General features: G+C 53.5%; 1 protein-coding gene across 1 annotated transcript; it reads left to right on the plus strand.

Annotated features, from left to right (window-relative positions):
- Positions 1-410: 410 nt before the first annotated feature.
- LOC121465094 (fascin) lies at positions 411-13,383 on the plus strand. Its single transcript, XM_041678277.1, has 5 exons — positions 411-1,360; positions 10,363-10,519; positions 10,613-10,734; positions 10,957-11,124; positions 12,107-13,383. The coding sequence occupies exons 1-5, from the start codon at positions 529-531 to the stop codon at positions 12,307-12,309; spliced, it is 1,482 nt and encodes a 493-aa protein (XP_041534211.1). The 5' UTR covers positions 411-528; the 3' UTR covers positions 12,310-13,383.
- The last annotated feature ends 5,733 nt before the right edge of the window (positions 13,384-19,116 follow it).

Consider the following 19,116-nt stretch of genomic DNA (forward strand, 5'->3'; position numbering starts at 1 on the left):
GACTACTTCCTGGTGCACCCTGGACCCCTCCCTCCATCCGGAACGCATTATTACCTTAAAGCTGGCTGATCCTTTCCATCTGCCAGGTTTGGGGGTGGAGTGCTCCAGGGTGGCCTCAGAGAGCAGGGGAAAGTTGAGGATCGGCCAAATACTGCAGTGGAGGAGCAGTTAAATGGACGAGTAAACACCCACGAGCCAGAGGTAGAAGGATAGCTAAGAGTTCGAGTCCAGCCTGAGCCACACAGCGACCTCAAGGATAGTCTGCACTACAGGGTGCGACCCTCCTTTAAAACCCAGAAAAACCCGCAGGAGAATCCAACGCAGGGGCCTCGGCGAGCTTGCAGAGCCCCCTCCCCTAGCAGGACGGCTAGGGGCGTGGCCTAACACCGTGACGTCACCCGCTTATAAAACCCAGGGCGCCGCCGGGCTGGCTTTGTGGAGCGCTGCAGCGGGCTAAGCCGTGCAGAACAAAGAAGGTCCCGCACAGCCACCCAAGCTCCCGGGGCCACCGGGCCGCCCTCCGTCACCATGACCGCCAACGGCACAACCGAGGCGGTGCAGATCCAGTTCGGGCTCATCAGCTGCGGCAACAAGTACCTGACAGCCGAGGCGTTCGGCTTCAAGGTGAACGCGTCCGCCAGTAGCTTGAAGAAGAAGCAGATCTGGACGCTGGAGCAGCCTCCCGATGAGTCGGGCAGCGCGGCCGTGTGTCTGCGCAGCCACCTGGGTCGCTACCTGGCCGCCGACAAGGACGGCAACGTGAGCTGCGAGCGCGAGGTGCCCGACGCCGACTGCCGCTTCCTCGTCGTGGCGCACGACGACGGCCGCTGGTCGCTGCAGTCCGAGGCTCACCGGCGCTACTTCGGCGGCACCGAGGACCGCCTGTCGTGCTTCGCGCAGAGCGTGTCGCCGGCCGAGAAGTGGAGTGTGCACATCGCCATGCACCCACAGGTCAACATCTACAGCGTCACCCGCAAGCGCTACGCGCATCTGAGCGCGCGACCGGCCGACGAGATCGCTGTAGACCGCGACGTGCCTTGGGGCGTCGACTCGCTCATCACTTTGGCCTTCCAGGACCAGCGCTACAGCGTGCAGACGTCGGACCACCGCTTCCTGCGCCACGACGGGCGCCTGGTGGCTCGGCCCGAGCCCGCCACGGGCTACACGCTCGAGTTCCGCTCCGGCAAGGTGGCCTTTCGCGACTGCGAAGGTCGCTACCTGGCCCCGTCCGGGCCCAGTGGCACCCTCAAGGCTGGCAAGGCCACCAAGGTGGGCAAAGATGAGCTCTTCGCTCTGGAGCAGAGCTGCGCTCAGGTGGTGCTGCAGGCGGCCAACGAGAGGAACGTGTCCACGCGCCAGGGTGAGTTGGGGACATGTCCCCTTCTTAGGTCCCGATAAAGTGCACAAAAGCATTCCCCGACTCCTGCATCCTTCTGTTTCCCGATCTCCCCGTGCGCTTCCGTTAGGCCCACAGGCCTCTATGCCCCGCCTTGGGGAGGTGGTCTTCTGTTTTGAAAAACCCGGTCTCACTGTGTAGCCCTGGCTGGCATGGAACTCTCTCTGTAGACCAGGCTAGCCTTGAACTCGCAGAAATCCTCCTGCCTCTGTCTCTTGAGTGCTGGGATTAAAGGCATATGCTACCACCCCCTGTCCGGGACGTGCACTTTTGCCGGGAGGAGGTGACGTGGGGTGCGGCCTAGCACATCCTAAAGCAGTACTGCCCACCTCCCCGACCCCTTTTGGGGGCGTGGGGCTCCCTAGACCTTGGGTAGATCTTCTCTGTCCCCTTTTCCCAATCTGGGTTGTCCCTATTCGTGGGCTGATCCTCAAGGATAGGTTGCCCGCGGTCTTGGGAAGGAAGGTTTCCCCCTTGTCCATTTCCTCGTGCACTCTTCCTCCTGTTCCGCAGGCCTTTGGCCAGAGGGCCAGGGGACAGTCACCCCTGCTCTTCCTGCCTTTCCAGGCGAGGTGGTGGAGGTTTGGCGGGGCTTTTGATCGCGGCGGGGTGTGCGGGGCGGGGTCGGCACTGCTATGGGGAGGGGGGGCGTCCACGGGGGCTGCCCCTCCCCCACCCCGCCTCCCTTCGCTAAGGCCTGGCGCTCCGGGCCGCGGCCTTTGTGAGCAGGGGGGCGGGTCGCCTCGGCTGGGCCCTCCCTCGTCCCCTTTGTCCTGCTAGGGCTCTGCAGATGGGAAAACCAGATGCAGCGGGGCTGGGGGGGAGGGGATAGACTTAGGCGGTTCCCTCTGCGGAGGAGCCACCCCTAACAACCCCCCCCCCCCCCCCCAGCGTCGTCCTTGGTCCTGGGTCCTGTGCGGAGGCGCGGAGCGCAAACGCCTGGGTCTTCCTTCGCACCCCGCCAGGCGGGCGGCGTGGCCCGGGTGGGTGGCTGCGCGCCAGGCACTCTTGCCCTCTCGTGCACACCTCGCCGTCCGGCTCTTGGCCCTGCGAGTGTCCAGCTCGCTCTAGAAGCCTCTACCCTCGAGTGAACCGGTCCCCAAGGCCCTGGCTGGGAACAATCGTTTGCAACTGGATCTTCCCCATCCAGGGCCTCTAACAGGCTGGAAGGCCATTCCGACCGGCATGGGCATGGGCGTGCCACAAGTAGGCGCCTCCTTTCTGGTGTATCCCCTATTTTTTTGCCAAAGGGTCTTTGCTGTCTACTGGCAGGCGCTTGTGAGATCTCGCTTCCTTGGGTGGGAAATTGGGCTCCAGGCCTTGGAGATAGCTGGATGGGAGCTGAGTCTGTGGCGAGGAAGACCCCCCTCCCCCAATGCAGAGGGCTAAGCCCTGGGTGGGGCCTGCCTGAGTTTGGTTGAATTAACGCTCAGAAAGGTATAGCCGTTTGCTTTAGGTTACACAGTAAATCAGCAGCAACATGCTGCACTGGGTGTATTTGATTCCAGAATGTTCTCTCATTTTACACACACACACACTCACACTCCAACGCGTGTCCGCTTCTCTTGTTTCACATAGCTGGGTGAAGGGAGTCAGAGTTCCCACCTGTTTAGCAAACACTGAGATACAAGAGAGAGTAAGTGTCTCTTGGGAACGTGACTGGCACGTAAAGCAAGATTGGGGGTCCAGAACCAGGGTACTAGATGATCGGGGTCAGAGGTCCTTTCTGAGCATACATGAGCTGCCCCAGGAGAGTGGACAGAAGTTAGCAGGCATCAATTGTATGTATGGGCTGGTCTTGCAGGCAGAGGGCTCAGCCTGTGCCAAAGCCCCGGCAGGGAGGGGCAGTGAGCAAGCCCTGCATTTCTGGAAGGCTGGAGGAAGTCAGCCAGGGATTTGGGACTGGAGGGAACCCTGCAGATGCTAGGGACTTCCTAGCATAGAGATACTGGCTCGCTGTGAACTGTGTCCAAGGCTTGCTGCCCTGGGGAAGGTTAGGTGACCCTTGGGGCCACGAAGGAGCTAGAGGGTGTGTTTTTGCGAGCCTGGGCAGGTATCATCTTGAGTGTCCTGATTGTGCGTGATTCACGCTGATGGGGCAGGAGGGGGCGGAAATTGGAGGTAAAGGGAACGTGGGGTCATGGTTAGACCTCTTCTGTCCTCATATGTCGGGGTCTGAGCCTCATTCCCATGTCAGCCAACTCCTCCCCTTGCTTTTTGGGGTGAGCTGTTGGGTGGGTGTGCCGGGGAGGCCATTTTGGGCAGGCCTGCGTGGCAGGGAGGCGGGACTGCGCTTCGGAAACACGTGTTGGGAACTGCTGGCCAGGATTAGGGGGAGGAAATCCGCAGTCTGGGGTTGTGAATCACCCTTGCTGAGTTGCTTCCCGCTCCTCGGCCTCAGTTTCCCCATTTGTAAAACGGAGGTACTTGGGGCTAGGCTTTGTTCCTTGGAGATGGAGATCACATGAGAGGAGTGAGTAGTACCTAACTCAGGATTGGGGGGGAGGGTACCCCCAAATCCCCACAAGCCCTTGCTGGCTCAAGAGACCCCTGTTGTGTCTTCCTACACTCCTCAGCCTCATTCACATGTAGGGTTCTAATCCTTGAGCATGTCTTTTATTTAGAAGGATCTTGTCCCCACCCTTCCTAGGGTGGCCGGCTGAGGAGTAGAGGGTGAGGCTGGGCTTTGTAGGATGTCTAAGAGGTCCCCATCCTTGGCAGGAATGGCACAGTTTTGACCACTGAGTAGACTCTGATGGGGTGAGGTGAAGTCTTGGAGGATTCTAAGCTAAGCCCTCTTCCTAAATGAGAAAGATGGGTTGTGGAGGTTGCTTATTTGGAACAAGGCAAGAGAATCTGGCAAGTTGCTGAGCTCAGGAAAGAGGGTGAGGGTTGGGGGACCCTCTGAGTCACCACAGCCTGTGAAGCTGGAAGATAGCCACGCCCCCTCAACGCCCCCTCCCGTGGGCTCCTAGGAGCCTGTGACTCAGGTTTTCTGTGCTGCCACTGTTGGAAAAAAAAAAAATCCCACAGAAATTCTGTTACCATGGCAACGCAGCTCCAATGTGATTCCAAGGCCAAGTGGGACCTTTCCCCCACTGGGCTGGGCCTTGGAGGGGCCTCTCTGCAAGGGGGCTAACTGCTTTCCCAGCCCTTCCTGCTGAGTTGGGAGGACCCCCTGTCTCATTGGCAACAGGCCTTCACATCCTTTTGGGGTCCCAACAGAGATGGTCCTTTTTGACAGGGTAGGGAAACTGAGGCAGAGAGGGGAGAAAGCCTTCTAACAAAGGCTGCCTGGAGGCCACCTTTGGTGCCTCACCAGCCTCCTAGGCCTTTTGACACAGATTAGATGCAACAGGCCCTTTGTCCCAGTACCTGGCGATGAGAGCCAGATGCTGGCCTGGATGAGTGCTTTTTGTCCTCATCAGGATGACTTGGTTCTCTGAATCACTACAAGGCTGAGGTTGGTGTCTGTCTGTCCCCTGCACTGCCCCACCTTGAACTCGGTGCCCACAACTTCTTGACCCTTGTTCAGGGATGGCTAGCATGTGGGGAAGCCGACTCTTCTGACTCCTTAAACCCGCTCACCTTAGTTTTGGTTTTTGTCTTGAAGCCCGTCTGGTTTTCAACTCTATTTTCCTGCCTCAGTCTTGAGTGTGCTGAGATGAGGGGCCTGGGCCACCAGTTCTGGTTGGCTTCCCACCCCCTCCTGCTCAACGTATCTTGGAACAGCATTCTGCGCCTGGGGTGGCTGGGAGGGGCTTTTCTTTTTTCTTTTCCTTTTTTCCTGAGACAGGGTTTCTCTGTGTGACCCTGACAATTCTGGAACTCACTCAGTAGACCAGGCTGGCCTTGAACTCAGAGATCCACCTGCCTCTGCCTCCCAAGAGCTGGGATTAAAGGTGTGAGCCACCACTGCTGGGCAGCTTCTATCATTTGAGAGTTAAACTCAGAGATCCGCCTGCCTCTGGCGACTGTGTGCTGGGATTAAAAGTGTGCTTTTCTCTTATTGTGGGAATGTGATGTTGAGACTTGAGGCCCTGAGCAGGACAGGCAAGTACTCTACCAATGGCCACACCCTCAGCCCCTCCAGGAGGGGATTCTAGACAAATGCCCAGTCACTGACCCACACCCCCCAATGCTGGCTTTTTTTTCTTTCCTTCTTTTTTTCAAAATAAAAATGTAATCTAATTTCCTTTATGGAGTTATTTGTATGTGGGGGTGTTTGTGTAGTGCATATAATTTGTATGTGGGGTGTGTATAGTGTATATTATTTGTATGTGGGGGCGTGTGTATGGTGTATATTATTTGTATGGGGGTGTGTATAGTGTATATTATTTGTATGTGGGGGCGTGTGTATGGTGTATATTATTTGTATGTGGGGGCATGTGAATGGTGTATATTATTTGTATGTGGGGGCGTGTGTATGGTGTATATTATTTGTATGTGGGGGCGTGTGTATGGTGTATATTATTTGTATGTGGGGGCGTGTGTATGGTGTATATTATTTGTATGTGGGGGCGTGTGTATGGTGTATATTATTTGTATGTGGGGGCGTGTGTATGGTGTATATTATTTGTATGTGGGGGCGTGTGTATGGTGTATATTATTTGTATGTGGGGGTGTGTATAGTGTATATTATTTGTATGTGGGGGCGTGTATATAGGGTCACAACATACACATGAAGCCCAGGGGATGACATGGGAATCAGTTTTCTCCTTCAACCAGTTGGGCTCTGGAGATGGAAGTCTGGAGGCCTGGTGACAAGAGCCTTTACCCACTGAGGTCCCAATGCTGGCTTTTACTGGCTGTTCCGTCACCCTATGGGATTCCTTGCCCTTGCTGGCACTGGGTGTGGCTGTTCGGCCCAGTGGGCTGTGCTGACTCAGCTTTCCCTGCACGTGGCAGCCCAATTCCAGGCAGGCAGAGGGGACAGTGGGCAGCACCTCACATTCACGTGGCCAGCTGTCTCCTCAATGCTTAGCAGTCTCTAGTATGGGCCAGGGACAGGAGCGAGAAGGTTGAGCAGACTCCAGTCTGGAGCTGTGGCTTCAGGGTGGCCACTAGCCTGAGAGGGCCTCTCTCCCCTCTACCATGATTCAGTGGTAGACCCTGTGGGGACACTGGGTCAGGATCACGGGTGACCCACCATGGAAGCCACACCTGCTGATCCATAGGTCTAGAAGGGATTGATAAGGCATGGCCAGGCATTTGTCCATGCCCACTCCTGAGAGCCAAGAAGCCTCTTGGTCTTGCTGGGTGACTTTGCCTAGGTCATGCCACCTCTCAATCTCATCTCCCACTCTGTGGGGTAAAGATCCCAGCTGCACAGACAGCACAGACAGAGACATCGTTGGGTTAGGGTGGCACTGGTACACCCTTGGGTGGATTGTCAACTAAGGATGGGCTCCTAAGGGCAAGGGTGGCGTAGGTGGCATCTGCCATCTTCTACTTGGTCCATGCTTCATAAAGACAAACAGGGAGCCCGGCAGAGTACACTGTGACCTGGCTGAGGATATTCTAGAAACGCGTCTGTCTCGGACCCAAGACCCTGCTTCCAGGTGGAGTCAAAGCCAGTGTACAGAGCATGGTGGCGGAGAACGCCTTGGGGGCAACACCTTATTTGGGCTCAGTGGGGTCATGTGACCCAGAAATTGTGCAAGAACTCAGCAAGCCATGCTTGGGGTGCACAACTATAATTCCAGCACTCAGGAGGTGGAGGCAGGTAGATCTGAGTTCGAGGCCAGCCTGGGATACACAGTGAGATCCTGTCTCCAGCCAGACCAAAAACGAGAGCTGGCAATGGAGAGATGGCTCAACGCTTTATAACCCCTTTTTTGGAGGGGTGGAGCAAGGTATCCTCTCTATAACCACTCTGGCTGTCCTGGAACTCACTCTGTAGACCAGGCTGAACTCTAACTCAGGAGTGCTGGGGTGAAAGGCGTGCGCCACCACTGCCTGCCTCTTGTTCTCACCAGCACTTACATGGTGGCTCACAGCCATGTGTAACCCAGTTCCAGGAGATCTGGCCTCTGAGGGCACCAGGCACACGTGTGGTACACACCCCTACAAACAGGCAAAGCATTCAGACATAGAAAATACAAGAAATCTTTTCTTTCTTTTTTTCTTTCTTTTTTTTTTTTTTTTTTTTTGAGTTGGTGGGGGACAGACTGACCTCCAACTCACAGAGATCTGCCGGTTTCTGCCTCCCGGGTGCTGGGATTAAAGGCATATGCCACCACTGCCTAGCAAGAAATCTTCTTTAAAATTAAAGAAAACCAATTTTAAAAAGAGGATGTTTTAAGGAGGCTGCCTGTTCATTCCTGGCTACTCAGCCCTGAAATAATCACACAGAAACTGTATTGTTTAAATCACTACTTGGCCCATTAGCTCTAGCTTCTTATTGACTAACTCTTATATTAATTTAACCCATTTTTCTTAATCTGTATATGGCCACGTGGCTGTGGCTTACCGGCTAAAGTTCCTGCATCTGTTTCCAGGAGCTCCATGGCTTCTCTCTGACTCCACCCTTCTTTTTTTTTTTTAATATTTATTTATTTTGTATACAATATTCTTTCTGCGTGTATGCCTGAAGGCCAGAAGAGAGCACCAGACCTCATTACAGATGGTTGTGAGCTACCATGTGGTTGCTGGGAATTGAACTCAGGACCTTTGGAAGAGCAGACAATGCTCTTAACCACTGAGCCATCTCTCCAGCCCCGACTCCGGCCTTCTTCTTCCCAGCATATAGTCTAGCTTTTCCCACCTAGTTCTGTTCTTCCCTGCCATAGGCTCAATGCAGTTCTTTATTTATTAACCAACACATAATAATAATAAATAATAAAAGCAACCCGCAGACAAAAGGACCTCCCACAGCAAGGGAGAAGATGGAGGCTCAGTGGTCCTGTCTGGGTGGACATGTCCACTGGCCGGCAGATGCTACGGAGCAGGGTGAGGCTTCCGTGTTTGTGGCTGGCGGGGACAGGCTTAGAGTATGATTTCATCTTTAGCCTTTTTGAGCATTTTTAGGTTTTCAAAGGGATGTGTGGTTTTGTGTGTGTGTGTGTGGTACTGGGGGTGGAATCCTGGGCTTCCCACCATGCTGGGCAAGCACTTGGCCACCGAGTTATATTCCCTTCCCCTGTACATTGTATTTATTTTATTTGTAGCCTTGGCCGAGAACTCATTACCTAGACTAGGGTGCTCTCAAACTCAGAGATTCACCTCTGCCTCCAGAGTGCTAGGGATAAAGGCACGTGCCACCACACCCACCTTCTTTCAAAAGAGGTCCGCTTCAACCCGTGGGCCTCTGGCACACTTGTATGGTGAGGGTGGTGGCCCCCGAACTGTGGCAAAGGTTTAGATGGCAGAGTCAATTCCCCTTCCTCCGTGTTGGTCCCAGAGATCGAAGTCAAGTTGTTAGGCTTGGTGTTGGTAGCAGGTTCCTGCAGCCCTTGTGTGTGTATGTGCAGGGGGTGGTGGTAGTGTTGTCTCATGTAGCTCAGGCTAGCCATGAACTTCTGATCCTTTTATGCAGTTCTGGGGATGAACCCTAGGACTTTGCCCTATTTTATTTTCTGAGATAGGGTCTCACTTATAGCTGAGGCTACTCTTGCCTCCTGAGCGCGGGGATGATAGGCGTGGGTGGCAGAGTATAGCTCATTCTTCATATTCTTTTACTTTTACACATTCCCTCCACAGGAAGCCGGTAGCAAACCCCCTTTTGCCAGCACCCCACAATGTGACATTCTGAAGAACCGGCACCATCTGTGTGTTTATTCAATGGTTTTGGTTGTATTTAAAGCAAACTCCCGACACTGGGGCGACTTACCCGGAAACGCCTCCATCTGTACCTACGAAACCAGGCCTACCTTACATAATGGCAGCAATCTTTAAAACCAGTCTCGGCCACAGGAGAGTTCTCTTGCTTGGCTTTAGAACATCTTTGTGGGTGGTTCGTTTTGAAGTTTGAAGGCTTCCTTCCTTCCTTGTCTTTGGGGTGCTAGAGATTAAAGAAACGCACCAATGACTGAGCTAAATCCCCAGTTATATATATACATATACAAATATATATATTTGAGAGTTTCATGTATCCTGGCTGGCCTGCCTCAGTCTTCTGAGGACTGGCACATTCAACTTTTCTTTCCTTCTTTCCTTCCTTCCTTCCTTTCTTTTTTTCTTTTTCGAGACAGGGTTTTGCTGTAGCTTTGGAGTTTGTCCTGGACTAGCTCTGTAGCCCAAGCTGGCCTCAAACTCACAGAGATCTGCCTGCTTCTGCCTCCTGAGTGCTGGGATTAAAGGCGTGCGCCACCACCGCCCAACTGATTTCGACTTTTATTTTTTCTGTGTGTACCTCTAACACGGAGCCTAGAGGTCAACATTGGATACATCTCTGTCATTCTGCACTCTGAGATGGAGCTTCACTACGACTCTGGATGTCCTATAACTCACTGTGTAGACCAGGTTGGCCTCAGAGACACAGAGATCCACCTGCCTCTGTCTCCTGAGGGTCCACTCTGAATTTGAGACAAGAATCTCAGTTGAATATGGGGCGCACACCTTTAATCCCAGTACTTAGGAGGCAGAGGCAGGCAGATCTGTGAGTTCAAGGTCAACCTGGTCTACAAGAGCTAGTTCCAGCACAGGCTCCAAAGCTACAGAGAAACCCTGTCTGGAAACCAAAAAAGAAAAAGAAGAAAAGGATGTCTCAGTGACCTGGAGCTGACTGGCCATTGAGCTCCAGGACCCACGTGTCTTGGCTTCCCTGTGCTGTGATTATGGGCCCTGCTGCCATGCCTGGGTTTAATGTGGTTTCTCGGGATCCGAATTTAGGATCTGAGCACGTGCCCAGTGCGCAGGTACCATCTGAAGGATTTGAGCCACACTCGAGGAAACCCTCTGCCCGGTGGTGTTCTGAGTGTGGGTGAGACAACAGTGGCCTGATTGGCTGGGGTCCCCCTCTGCAGGAATGGACCTGTCGGCCAATCAGGATGAAGAGACTGATCAGGAGACCTTCCAGCTGGAGATTGACCGGGACACAAGGAAGTGTGCCTTCCGCACCCACACGGGCAAGTACTGGACACTGACGGCAACCGGAGGGGTGCAATCCACTGCGTCTACCAAGTGAGTGAAACCCCGCCCCTGAGTCACGTGGGCTGGCTGCGTGCCAGGCAGCCTGCTCGACCCTATGCTGCCAACCCTCCTCCTCTTCCCCAGGAATGCCAGCTGCTACTTTGACATCGAGTGGTGCGACCGGCGCATCACCCTAAGGGCATCCAATGGCAAGTTTGTGACCGCCAAGAAAAATGGTCAGCTGGCCGCCTCCGTGGAGACAGCAGGTAGCCGCATGGGCATGCACCCCAAGCCTTAATGTCTTAGAGGGATGGTCACCGCATGGTCAATCACCTGTCCCACCTGAACCTCTCTGTGTGTGCAAGCCTTCCCTTAGGTTGGTGTACCCTCAGGCTGGCACCTTAGCTTCTTGAGATCCTTCTCTGAGGTATGCCCTGGCTGACCCATCCCTGTTGCTATAAACTCAATGGCCCCTTTCTCTGTGACAGGGGACTCTGAACTCTTCCTCATGAAGCTGATTAACCGCCCCATTATTGTGTTCCGTGGAGAACACGGGTTCATTGGCTGCCGCAAGGTCACGGGCACTCTGGATGCCAACCGCTCCAGCTACGATGTCTTCCAGCTGGAATTCAATGATGGTGCCTACAACATCAAAGGCAGGTTCTCTGGGTGGGGCTACTTACAACCATTCACGGTCATAAGGGAACGTGTATCCTATGGCCATTGGGGCTAGCGGCTTCCCTCCTTGTATGTAGAGAGAACTTTCCCAGTCTGTCCCAGGCACCCTGGGGATGGTGGGGAATGGCTTAATCTGGGAATCTGAGGCAGGAGGATTAACTAGACAAGAGAAGAAAGGATGAAAGATGGAAGATAAGGATATGACACCTTGACTGTAGGACCAAAACTAGAGTGAGAGGACCCCAGCAGTCCAGAGGTGGTAAGTTGGAATGGGACCCTGTGCTGTGAGTGGTCTTGGCAAGGCAAACCCCCTTCTTTCTTTACAGTGCTGAGGACTGAACTCAAGAGCCAGAGCCCAGCCCCTCACTGGGGGATTCTAGGCAGGGGCTCCACCACTGAGCCACACCCCAGCCCCTCACTGGGGGATTCTAGGCAGGTGCTCTACCACTGAGCCACACCCCAGCCCCTCACTGGGGGATTCCAGGCAGGTGTTCTACCACTGAGTCACACCCCAGCCCCTCACTGGGGGATTCTAGGCAGGGGCTCTGCTGCTGATCTACATCCCTATCATCTGTCTGTCTGTCTGTCTGTCTGTCTATCTATGGTGGAATATGATTATGTGGCCCTAGCTGTCCTAAAATTTGCTTTATAGACTAGGCTGGCCTAAAGTCAGATCTACCTGCCTCTGCCCCAGGATGCTGGGAATAAAGATACACGTACCATCATGCCCAGCCCCTAACCCCCCCCCCCTTTTAAGTTTGGAATGAGGTGTCAGGAAATGTCCCAGAATGGCCTTGAATTTTAGATAATCCTCCAGCCTCGGTATTAGGATTGAGTATTAGCGTTGTAGGAGTGTGCCCCACGTCCAGCTGGCCACACTCGGTTCTGAGGCTGACTGCGGGAGGGAATATTAATCCTTGGGGTGGGAAACACAGCCTGACATGTAGTTGCCCTCCCCAGACTCCACGGGCAAGTACTGGATGGTGGGCAGTGATTCCTCCGTCACTAGCAGCAGCGACACCCCTGTGGATTTCTTCCTGGAGTTCTGCGACTACAATAAGGTGGCCATCAAGGTGGGCGGCCGCTACCTGAAGGGAGACCACGCCGGGGTCCTGAAGGCCTGTGCGGAGACCATCGACCCCGCTTCGCTCTGGGAATACTAGGGCCACCTGCCCTCTGCGGGCCACTCATCTAGTCCCTCCTGCTATCCCCACTTGCCAGGTGGCCCTGCAGCAGGTGGCAAACCCCTTGCCTTTCAAACTGGAAACCCCAGAGAAAATGGTGCCCTTGCCTGTTGCCCTCTGTGGGTCCCCTCCCCCCTAACTCTCTGCTCCCCGAGGGTCAGCGGCTGCAGACTGTCCCTGGGAGGAACTTCGGGTCCCTCTGCACCCTTCTTTGTCATGGGGCATGCTGGCACCTTTCTTCTGAGCCTTATTTCCCCAGGAAGTGGCCTAGGAGAAGTTGGGGAGGGCTCATGAGGGAGCGGCCCCATCCCTGAGCTTGTAACTGGAAGCCCCTCCCCTGGAGATCACACCTCTTTCTGGTGTACCTGTTCTGGCCCCACCTGGAGGCAAGCCTTTCGTGGGACTGAAGGCAAGTGTGGCCTGGTTTGCCCACAAGTTTTTTTTCTGGATCATGGCTGGAGAGCGGTCTTTGTCGGACCCTGCAGAGGTCCGAATTGGCTCCCTGACTCAAAACTAGCTGGGTAGCACTGCCATGTGGCCCCTGCACACTCTGGGGTGGGGGTGGGCCTTGCTGACATCTCTCCTCTTCACCCTGGCCTGACTGGAAGCAGAAAAATGACCAAATCAGTATTTTTTTTTTAAAGGAAATGTCACTGTTGAAAGGGCCCCAGGCAAACTTGCCTGATTGGTTGTAGCTGTGAGTGGTCTTGGGAGGAGACGCTTGACACCTGGCCTCCCCAGTGGGTTCCCTTCCTCCTTCCCTCCTGCCTGCTCACCCCCAGCCCTGGCCCTGTGATTGGTGCTCCATGTCATCCTGACATCTCGGGGCTCCTGGGGTGGGAGAAAACCAGGTGTGTCCCTTCCCGGGGAGCCCTGGAGTAAACCTCAGGGGGGCCCTTCCCAGACACCTCATTCTACCAGTTCCCCAACACCGTGCATCTCACTCACTCGGGGTGTCTCGGTCTTTTATTTTTTGTAACTGTCCTTTGTATTAACTCTGAAGACCCGTGATAGTAGCTTTGAACTGGAAAATAAAATAATGCCAAGTCTGCAGCCTGCCGCATCTCACGGAGGAAGTGGGTGTGGGAGTGGGCCGAGGGTTGCAGGGAGGGAGCCTGCACCGATGGTCAGAGGACAGTCCCGTGTTCACAGCTCAGACCCTGGTGGCTGCTGCAGGCGCAGTAGTAGCCCTGTGCTGAGAAATGGCTAAATGTGGAGCTGCTGGGTCTAGCAAGCTGGATCTTTATTTTTTTATTTGTTAAATATTTATTTATTATGCATACAATATTCTGTCTGTGTGTATGTCTGCAGGCCAGAAGAGGGCACCAGACCTCATTACAGATGGTTGTAAGCCACCATGTGGTTGCTGGGAATTGAACTCAGGACCTTTGGAAGAGCAGGCAGTGCTCTTAACCACTGAACCATCTCTCCAGCCCCAAGCTGGATCTTTAAAAGTGCAGGCCAGGGTCAGGGGAGAGGGTTCAGCAGGTAGCATCACTGTCACTTGACAAATCTGATGTCTGACACCCACGTGGAGAAGTCCTGTACAGTGGTGTGCACCCACCCTAGGGTTTGGGGGAAGGGGAGAGACAGGAGGATCCCCGGAGTTTGCTGGCTGCCCAGCCCTACCTAATCGAGGAGCTCTGGGTTCAGCGAGAGGCCCTGTCTCAGTAAGGTGGAGATGGGTTGAGGAAGACACCCCAAATAGACCTGACTTCCACACATACACACACAAAAGAAAAATAAGCCAGTCCTGGCATCCCAGCTACTCGGTGAGGTGGAGGCAGGAAGATCACAGATTCAAGGCTGTCTAAGTTGCAGAGTGAGTTCAAGGCTAGCCTGGGCACCTTGCTAGATTTTTTTGAGACGGTTTTTATATGTAACAGTCCTAGCTGTCCTGGAACTAACTCTGTAGACCAGGCTGTCCTCGAACTCGCAGAGATCCGCCTGTCTCTGCCTCCCGAGTACTGGGCTATGGGATGTAGTTTGTGGGCAGCACAAAGTGGGTCAAACCGGGCATGGTGGCACACGCCTTTAATCCCAGCCCTGGGGAGGCAGAGGCAGGCAGATCTCCGAGTTCGAGGACAGCCTGGTCTACAAACCGAGTTCCAGGACAGCCAGGACTGTTAACACAGAGAAACCTACTCCGGCGGGGGAAGGAGAGTGTAGGCTGCTGGTAGACCACGTTCACGCCTGGAAGGCAAGCTAGGTTCTTGGTAGTGTGCCAGAGGGCCGCGGGTTGGGGCCTAGAGGATTCCGGTGGCTTGCCTATGTACAGGTAGGTACTTTGCTGGGACTTTTGGAGCATCCAGAGTCCCATTTTACGGAGGGAGACACTGGGGTGTAAGGAAAAAAAAATAAAAACAACCCTTGCTGGCTGGTGTGGGAGACTGCACCCCCAAGCCCCAGCAGCTGGAGGCTCCGCAGAGGCCGCTGGAGAGCCACACTGATTGGCTGCTGATGACGAAATGAAGAGAGCGTGCTGTGATTGGCCGTTCCCGAGGGAAGGCGTGCGGGAGATTGACTGGGGCAGATGGCCACAAAGGGGCCAGTGGCCCCTCGTGGGAGCTCGGCCCCAAGCCAGGAAAGTGTCAGTGACACGGAGAGACAGATGAAACCTGCCGAGTCCAACTCTCAGGCCCGCGCTGGGGGGAAGGGACACCTTGTCCATCACCACCAAGCACAGCATGGCCACCTAATGACTGTGGAAGTCCCACACGTGACTCTAGGCTCCTGCGGCACTGGAGAGGAGGATCCGATGGAGGAGGCACGTGCTGAGTTGAATGGTGGGGGTTCAGCGTGTTGGGAAGTTCAGGGTCTAAGGGAGGACTGACAAGGCTGACTAGGGAGGTGTGAAGGACCTAATCTAGAAAAAGCGGCAGAAGAAAGTCCTGGCCAAGGGGCTTCCGGAAGCACAGACCCTGAGTAGAGGAAGCTATCAGAGAAAGTCTGGGCTATTGAAGCCAGGTTTTAGGGGCCCAGGCACCTTGGAGGGAAAGGGGCACCCGTGAGCTAGCACACACCATAGATACGTCCATGTCCGAACCCTGAACTCACTCATGCACGTGGGTGGGCATGCAGAAGCACATCTGCACACACAGCAGCTGTGGCTGGGGACCAATGTCCCTGCCCCCTGTCCCCTCGTTTCTTCCAGTTGAATCAGGGGCCACCAGGAGCCCGCAGCTCTGAGAAGGATCTCTATAAATCCATTTTTGTGTGTGAGTGTACCAATCCCACTCCTGTTAAACAGAAGGGAAATTGAGGCAGAGTCTCAGGGAAGCGGACAACACAGGTTAGTGGGTGAGTTTTCTCCCTCTAGATTAAAAAAAATGTATGTGGATGACTGTTCTTCGTGCATGCATGTACACCACATATGTGTATCTGCTGCTTGCAGGGATCAGAAGGCGTCCGGTCCTTGGAACTGGAGTCACGGATGGTTGTGGGCCACCGCGTGGGTGCGGGCCCTCTGCAAGAGCAGCCGGTGCTCTTAACCATGGAGCCATCAGTGACCTCCACCACCATTTTTGCTGGTTTATTTTGTTTTTTGGAGACAGGGTCTTCTGTGACTCAGGCAGTAGTCAAAGGTGACCTTAAATTTCTGCCTTTTGCCTCCCCCTCCTGAGCGCTGGGCATCACAGGTGCACTGCCTTTGAACCCGTAGCCTCGTGCATGCCTGGCGGTCACTCTACCAGCTGAGCCACATCCTTGTTTTGTTTTTCCGTTCTGAACGAGGTCTTGCTATGTAGCCCAGGCTGGCTTCTCAGACTCACTTCCCGTTTCCGTTTCCCAAATGCTGCCATTACAGGCTTGAGCCACTGTAGGAAAGAACAATGGGGAAGCTGTTCCAGTCCTCATTTGTTCCTCCAGTTCTGTCAGAGTTCAGAAGGCTTGGCGGGTGGGTGACAGCCCCCTCTGGAGCTCCTCAGGCAGACTCCGGCTTGAGCACCTCGAGTTCTATCCCACAGGTCTGGCCTTCAGGAAGCCTCGATGAGATGGGGCACAGCCCTGACTGGTGCTGGCTAGATCTCTCTCGTAGGGAGCTGATGAATGTCACCTGGGAATTTCCCGACCAAATCCACACTGGACACCCTGTCCAAGACCTGCTTCTAATCCCTGCTGCAAGGACCTATGGGAGTGACATCTGAGTCCCCACGGGGCCCCATTTTCTCGGCCTCTCCTACTGGAGAGACAAGACCTGACCTCACTAAAATGTTGAATGCAAGGAGCTGAGGAAATGTGGGTAAAATGCTTGCCTTGAGTCTTAGTCAGGGTTTCTAGTGCTGTGAACGTGACCATGGCAACTCTTATAAAGGAAAACATTTAATTAGGGCTGGCTTACAGTTCGGGGTTTAGTTCATTACCATCATGGTTGGAAGCAGGGCAGTGTGCAGGCAGACAAGGTGCTGGAGAAGGAGCTGAGAGTCCTTATGTCTTGCTCCTCAGGCAACAGGAAGTGAACTGAATCACTGGGCTTAGCTTGAGCAAAGAAGACATCAAATGCCACCCCCACAATGACATGCTTCCTCTAACAAGGCCACACCCATTCCAACAAAGCCACTCCCTTTGAGGGCCATTTTCTTTCTTTTTTTTTTTTAATTAATTAATTTATTTATTATGTATACACGTATATGCCTGCAGGCCAGAAGAGGGCACCAGATCTCATTACAGATGGTTGTGAGCCACCATGTGGTTGCTGGGAATTGAACTCAGGACCTTTGGAAGAGCAGGCAATGCTCTTAACCACTGAGCCATCTCTCCAGCCCCCGGCCATTTTCTTTCAAACCTTGCAAGCGAGCAGTTGACTTGAGTTTGGTCCCCCAAGCTGGGAAGGTAGGAACCCACTGGGTTTCATTGGCCTCCGCCAGGTGATCTGAATTGGCGAGCTCAGAAACCAAGATGAATGGTTCTTGAGGACTGGCACCCTAGGTTGAGCCCTGGCATCCATATACGTGTGCACAGAAACGTCTGCACACATGCACATATTCATATAAAACCCTAATCCTTTTGGGAGTGCATGCATGTAATTTTTGTACTTGGGAGTCAGGGGTAGAGGATCACCTGCAGGTTGAGGCCAAATTGGTCTACATATTTAATTACTAAGTGAGACTCTGTTTCCAGCTCGAGGGGTGGCTCATACCGCAAATCCCAACACTCAAGAGGTCAAGGATGCCTAGAGTTCCAGGCCAGGCTGAGCTAGCATAAGACCCTGTCTCAAAACCAACCAACCAAAAGATGCTACTGCCTTTCCTTCAGAAAGGAACTTGCTGTGGTGGTGCACGCCTTTAATCCCAGCACTCAGCAGGCAGAGGCAGGTGATTTTCTGTGAGTTTAAGGCCAACCTGGTCTACAGAGTTTCAAGACAGCTAAGGCTACACAGAGAAACCCTGCCTTGAAAAACCAAAGAGGGGGACAAAAGATAATTTGAGCACACAGCCTGTGTGTGTGTGTGTGTGTGTGTGTGTGTGTGCATGTGTGTACACGCGCATGCTCATGTGTGTGCATGCTTACTGTTACTGTAAGTCTGAAAGGCCTCCAAGAACATCCTGCTGGCCTGTTTTTTTTTTCTGAATTTCTGTCAGTTCCTGGCCTCTCTGGGTTGTCACATTCTTGTCTAGATGAGGAGATAGGAAGGGACTCTGGGTCCCTTGATGGTGATAACAGCAGAGGGAACAGATGGGGTCTCCCAGGGAGAGGGATGTCTGGGAGAGAAGAGGAGGGGGGCTTTAAGTTTACCATGAAACCGGAGCCTCTTCCTGGGCCTCTGTCTTAAAGCCTCCCACAGTGAGCAAAGTCATCCCCCCCCCCCCCCCCAGGGCTGACGGGATGGTCAGCATTCCTTTCCCGTTTCCTGGTACCAGTGCTGACCCTGGTGGGGAAGGGGAGGATGGGGGCACTGTCTTCTTGAGTTCCCTAACTACTGGCCAGGTTTCAGTAAATAATGCCAATATTTTTGTTATCACTGCAAGAATAAAGATCCGTGAGACAATTCAGTGGGCAAGGTTGTTGACACCCTGGGGCCCATCCTCTGAGACCCACATAAGGGAAGGAAAGAATGGACTCTTGTAAGCTGTCCTATGACGTCCACATGTGTGCGTGGTATAATTGCATGTGTGCCTATACACTCTCTCTTTTGTATGCAAATGTGCGTATGCACACACACACATGCAAATAATTGAGTAAATGTAATAAAAATATAAACTAGGCAGATCTCTGTGAGTTCAAGGACAACCTGGTCTATAGAGTGAGTTGCAAAACACTCAGGGCTACACAGAGAAACACTAGCTCAAAAACAAACAAAATTTAAAATAAAGAAGTTACAATCAAGAGGGGCATGTGAAGGGTTAACTTATACTGCTTATTATAAATAAAAACTTGGGAGTCAGATATCAAGGTAAAAATCTGATCAGATAAGCATCGAAGAATTGATCAGTGACCTCTTCTTTCTTTCCCAGATGCAAAAGGGCCCTTGAATCATTCTAAACCCCTCCCTACTACTTCCCATGTCTCTCTATATGTATCCTGTGTCCTCCAAAACCTCTATGGCTAATTTTGGTCAGCCAATCACTGACTCTGCCCTCTGACTCAAGGTAGATGTTATTGTCAGTCTGGAAGAGTCATTGCAAACAGATTTCCCGCCATAGGCATGATGGTGCCCACCTTTAGTCCCAGCACTCAGGAGGCAGAGGCAGGTGGATCTCCATGAGTTGGGGACCAGCCTGGTTTATATAGCATGTTTCAGGCCAGGCCAGGCTACGTCAACCTCCCACCAGAAGAAATTAAGATCAC

This window comes from Microtus oregoni, unplaced genomic scaffold (genome assembly GCF_018167655.1).
Source record: "Microtus oregoni isolate MIOR12 unplaced genomic scaffold, Mior012 000029F_ref0000214, whole genome shotgun sequence".
Lineage (NCBI taxonomy): Eukaryota > Metazoa > Chordata > Mammalia > Rodentia > Cricetidae > Microtus > Microtus oregoni.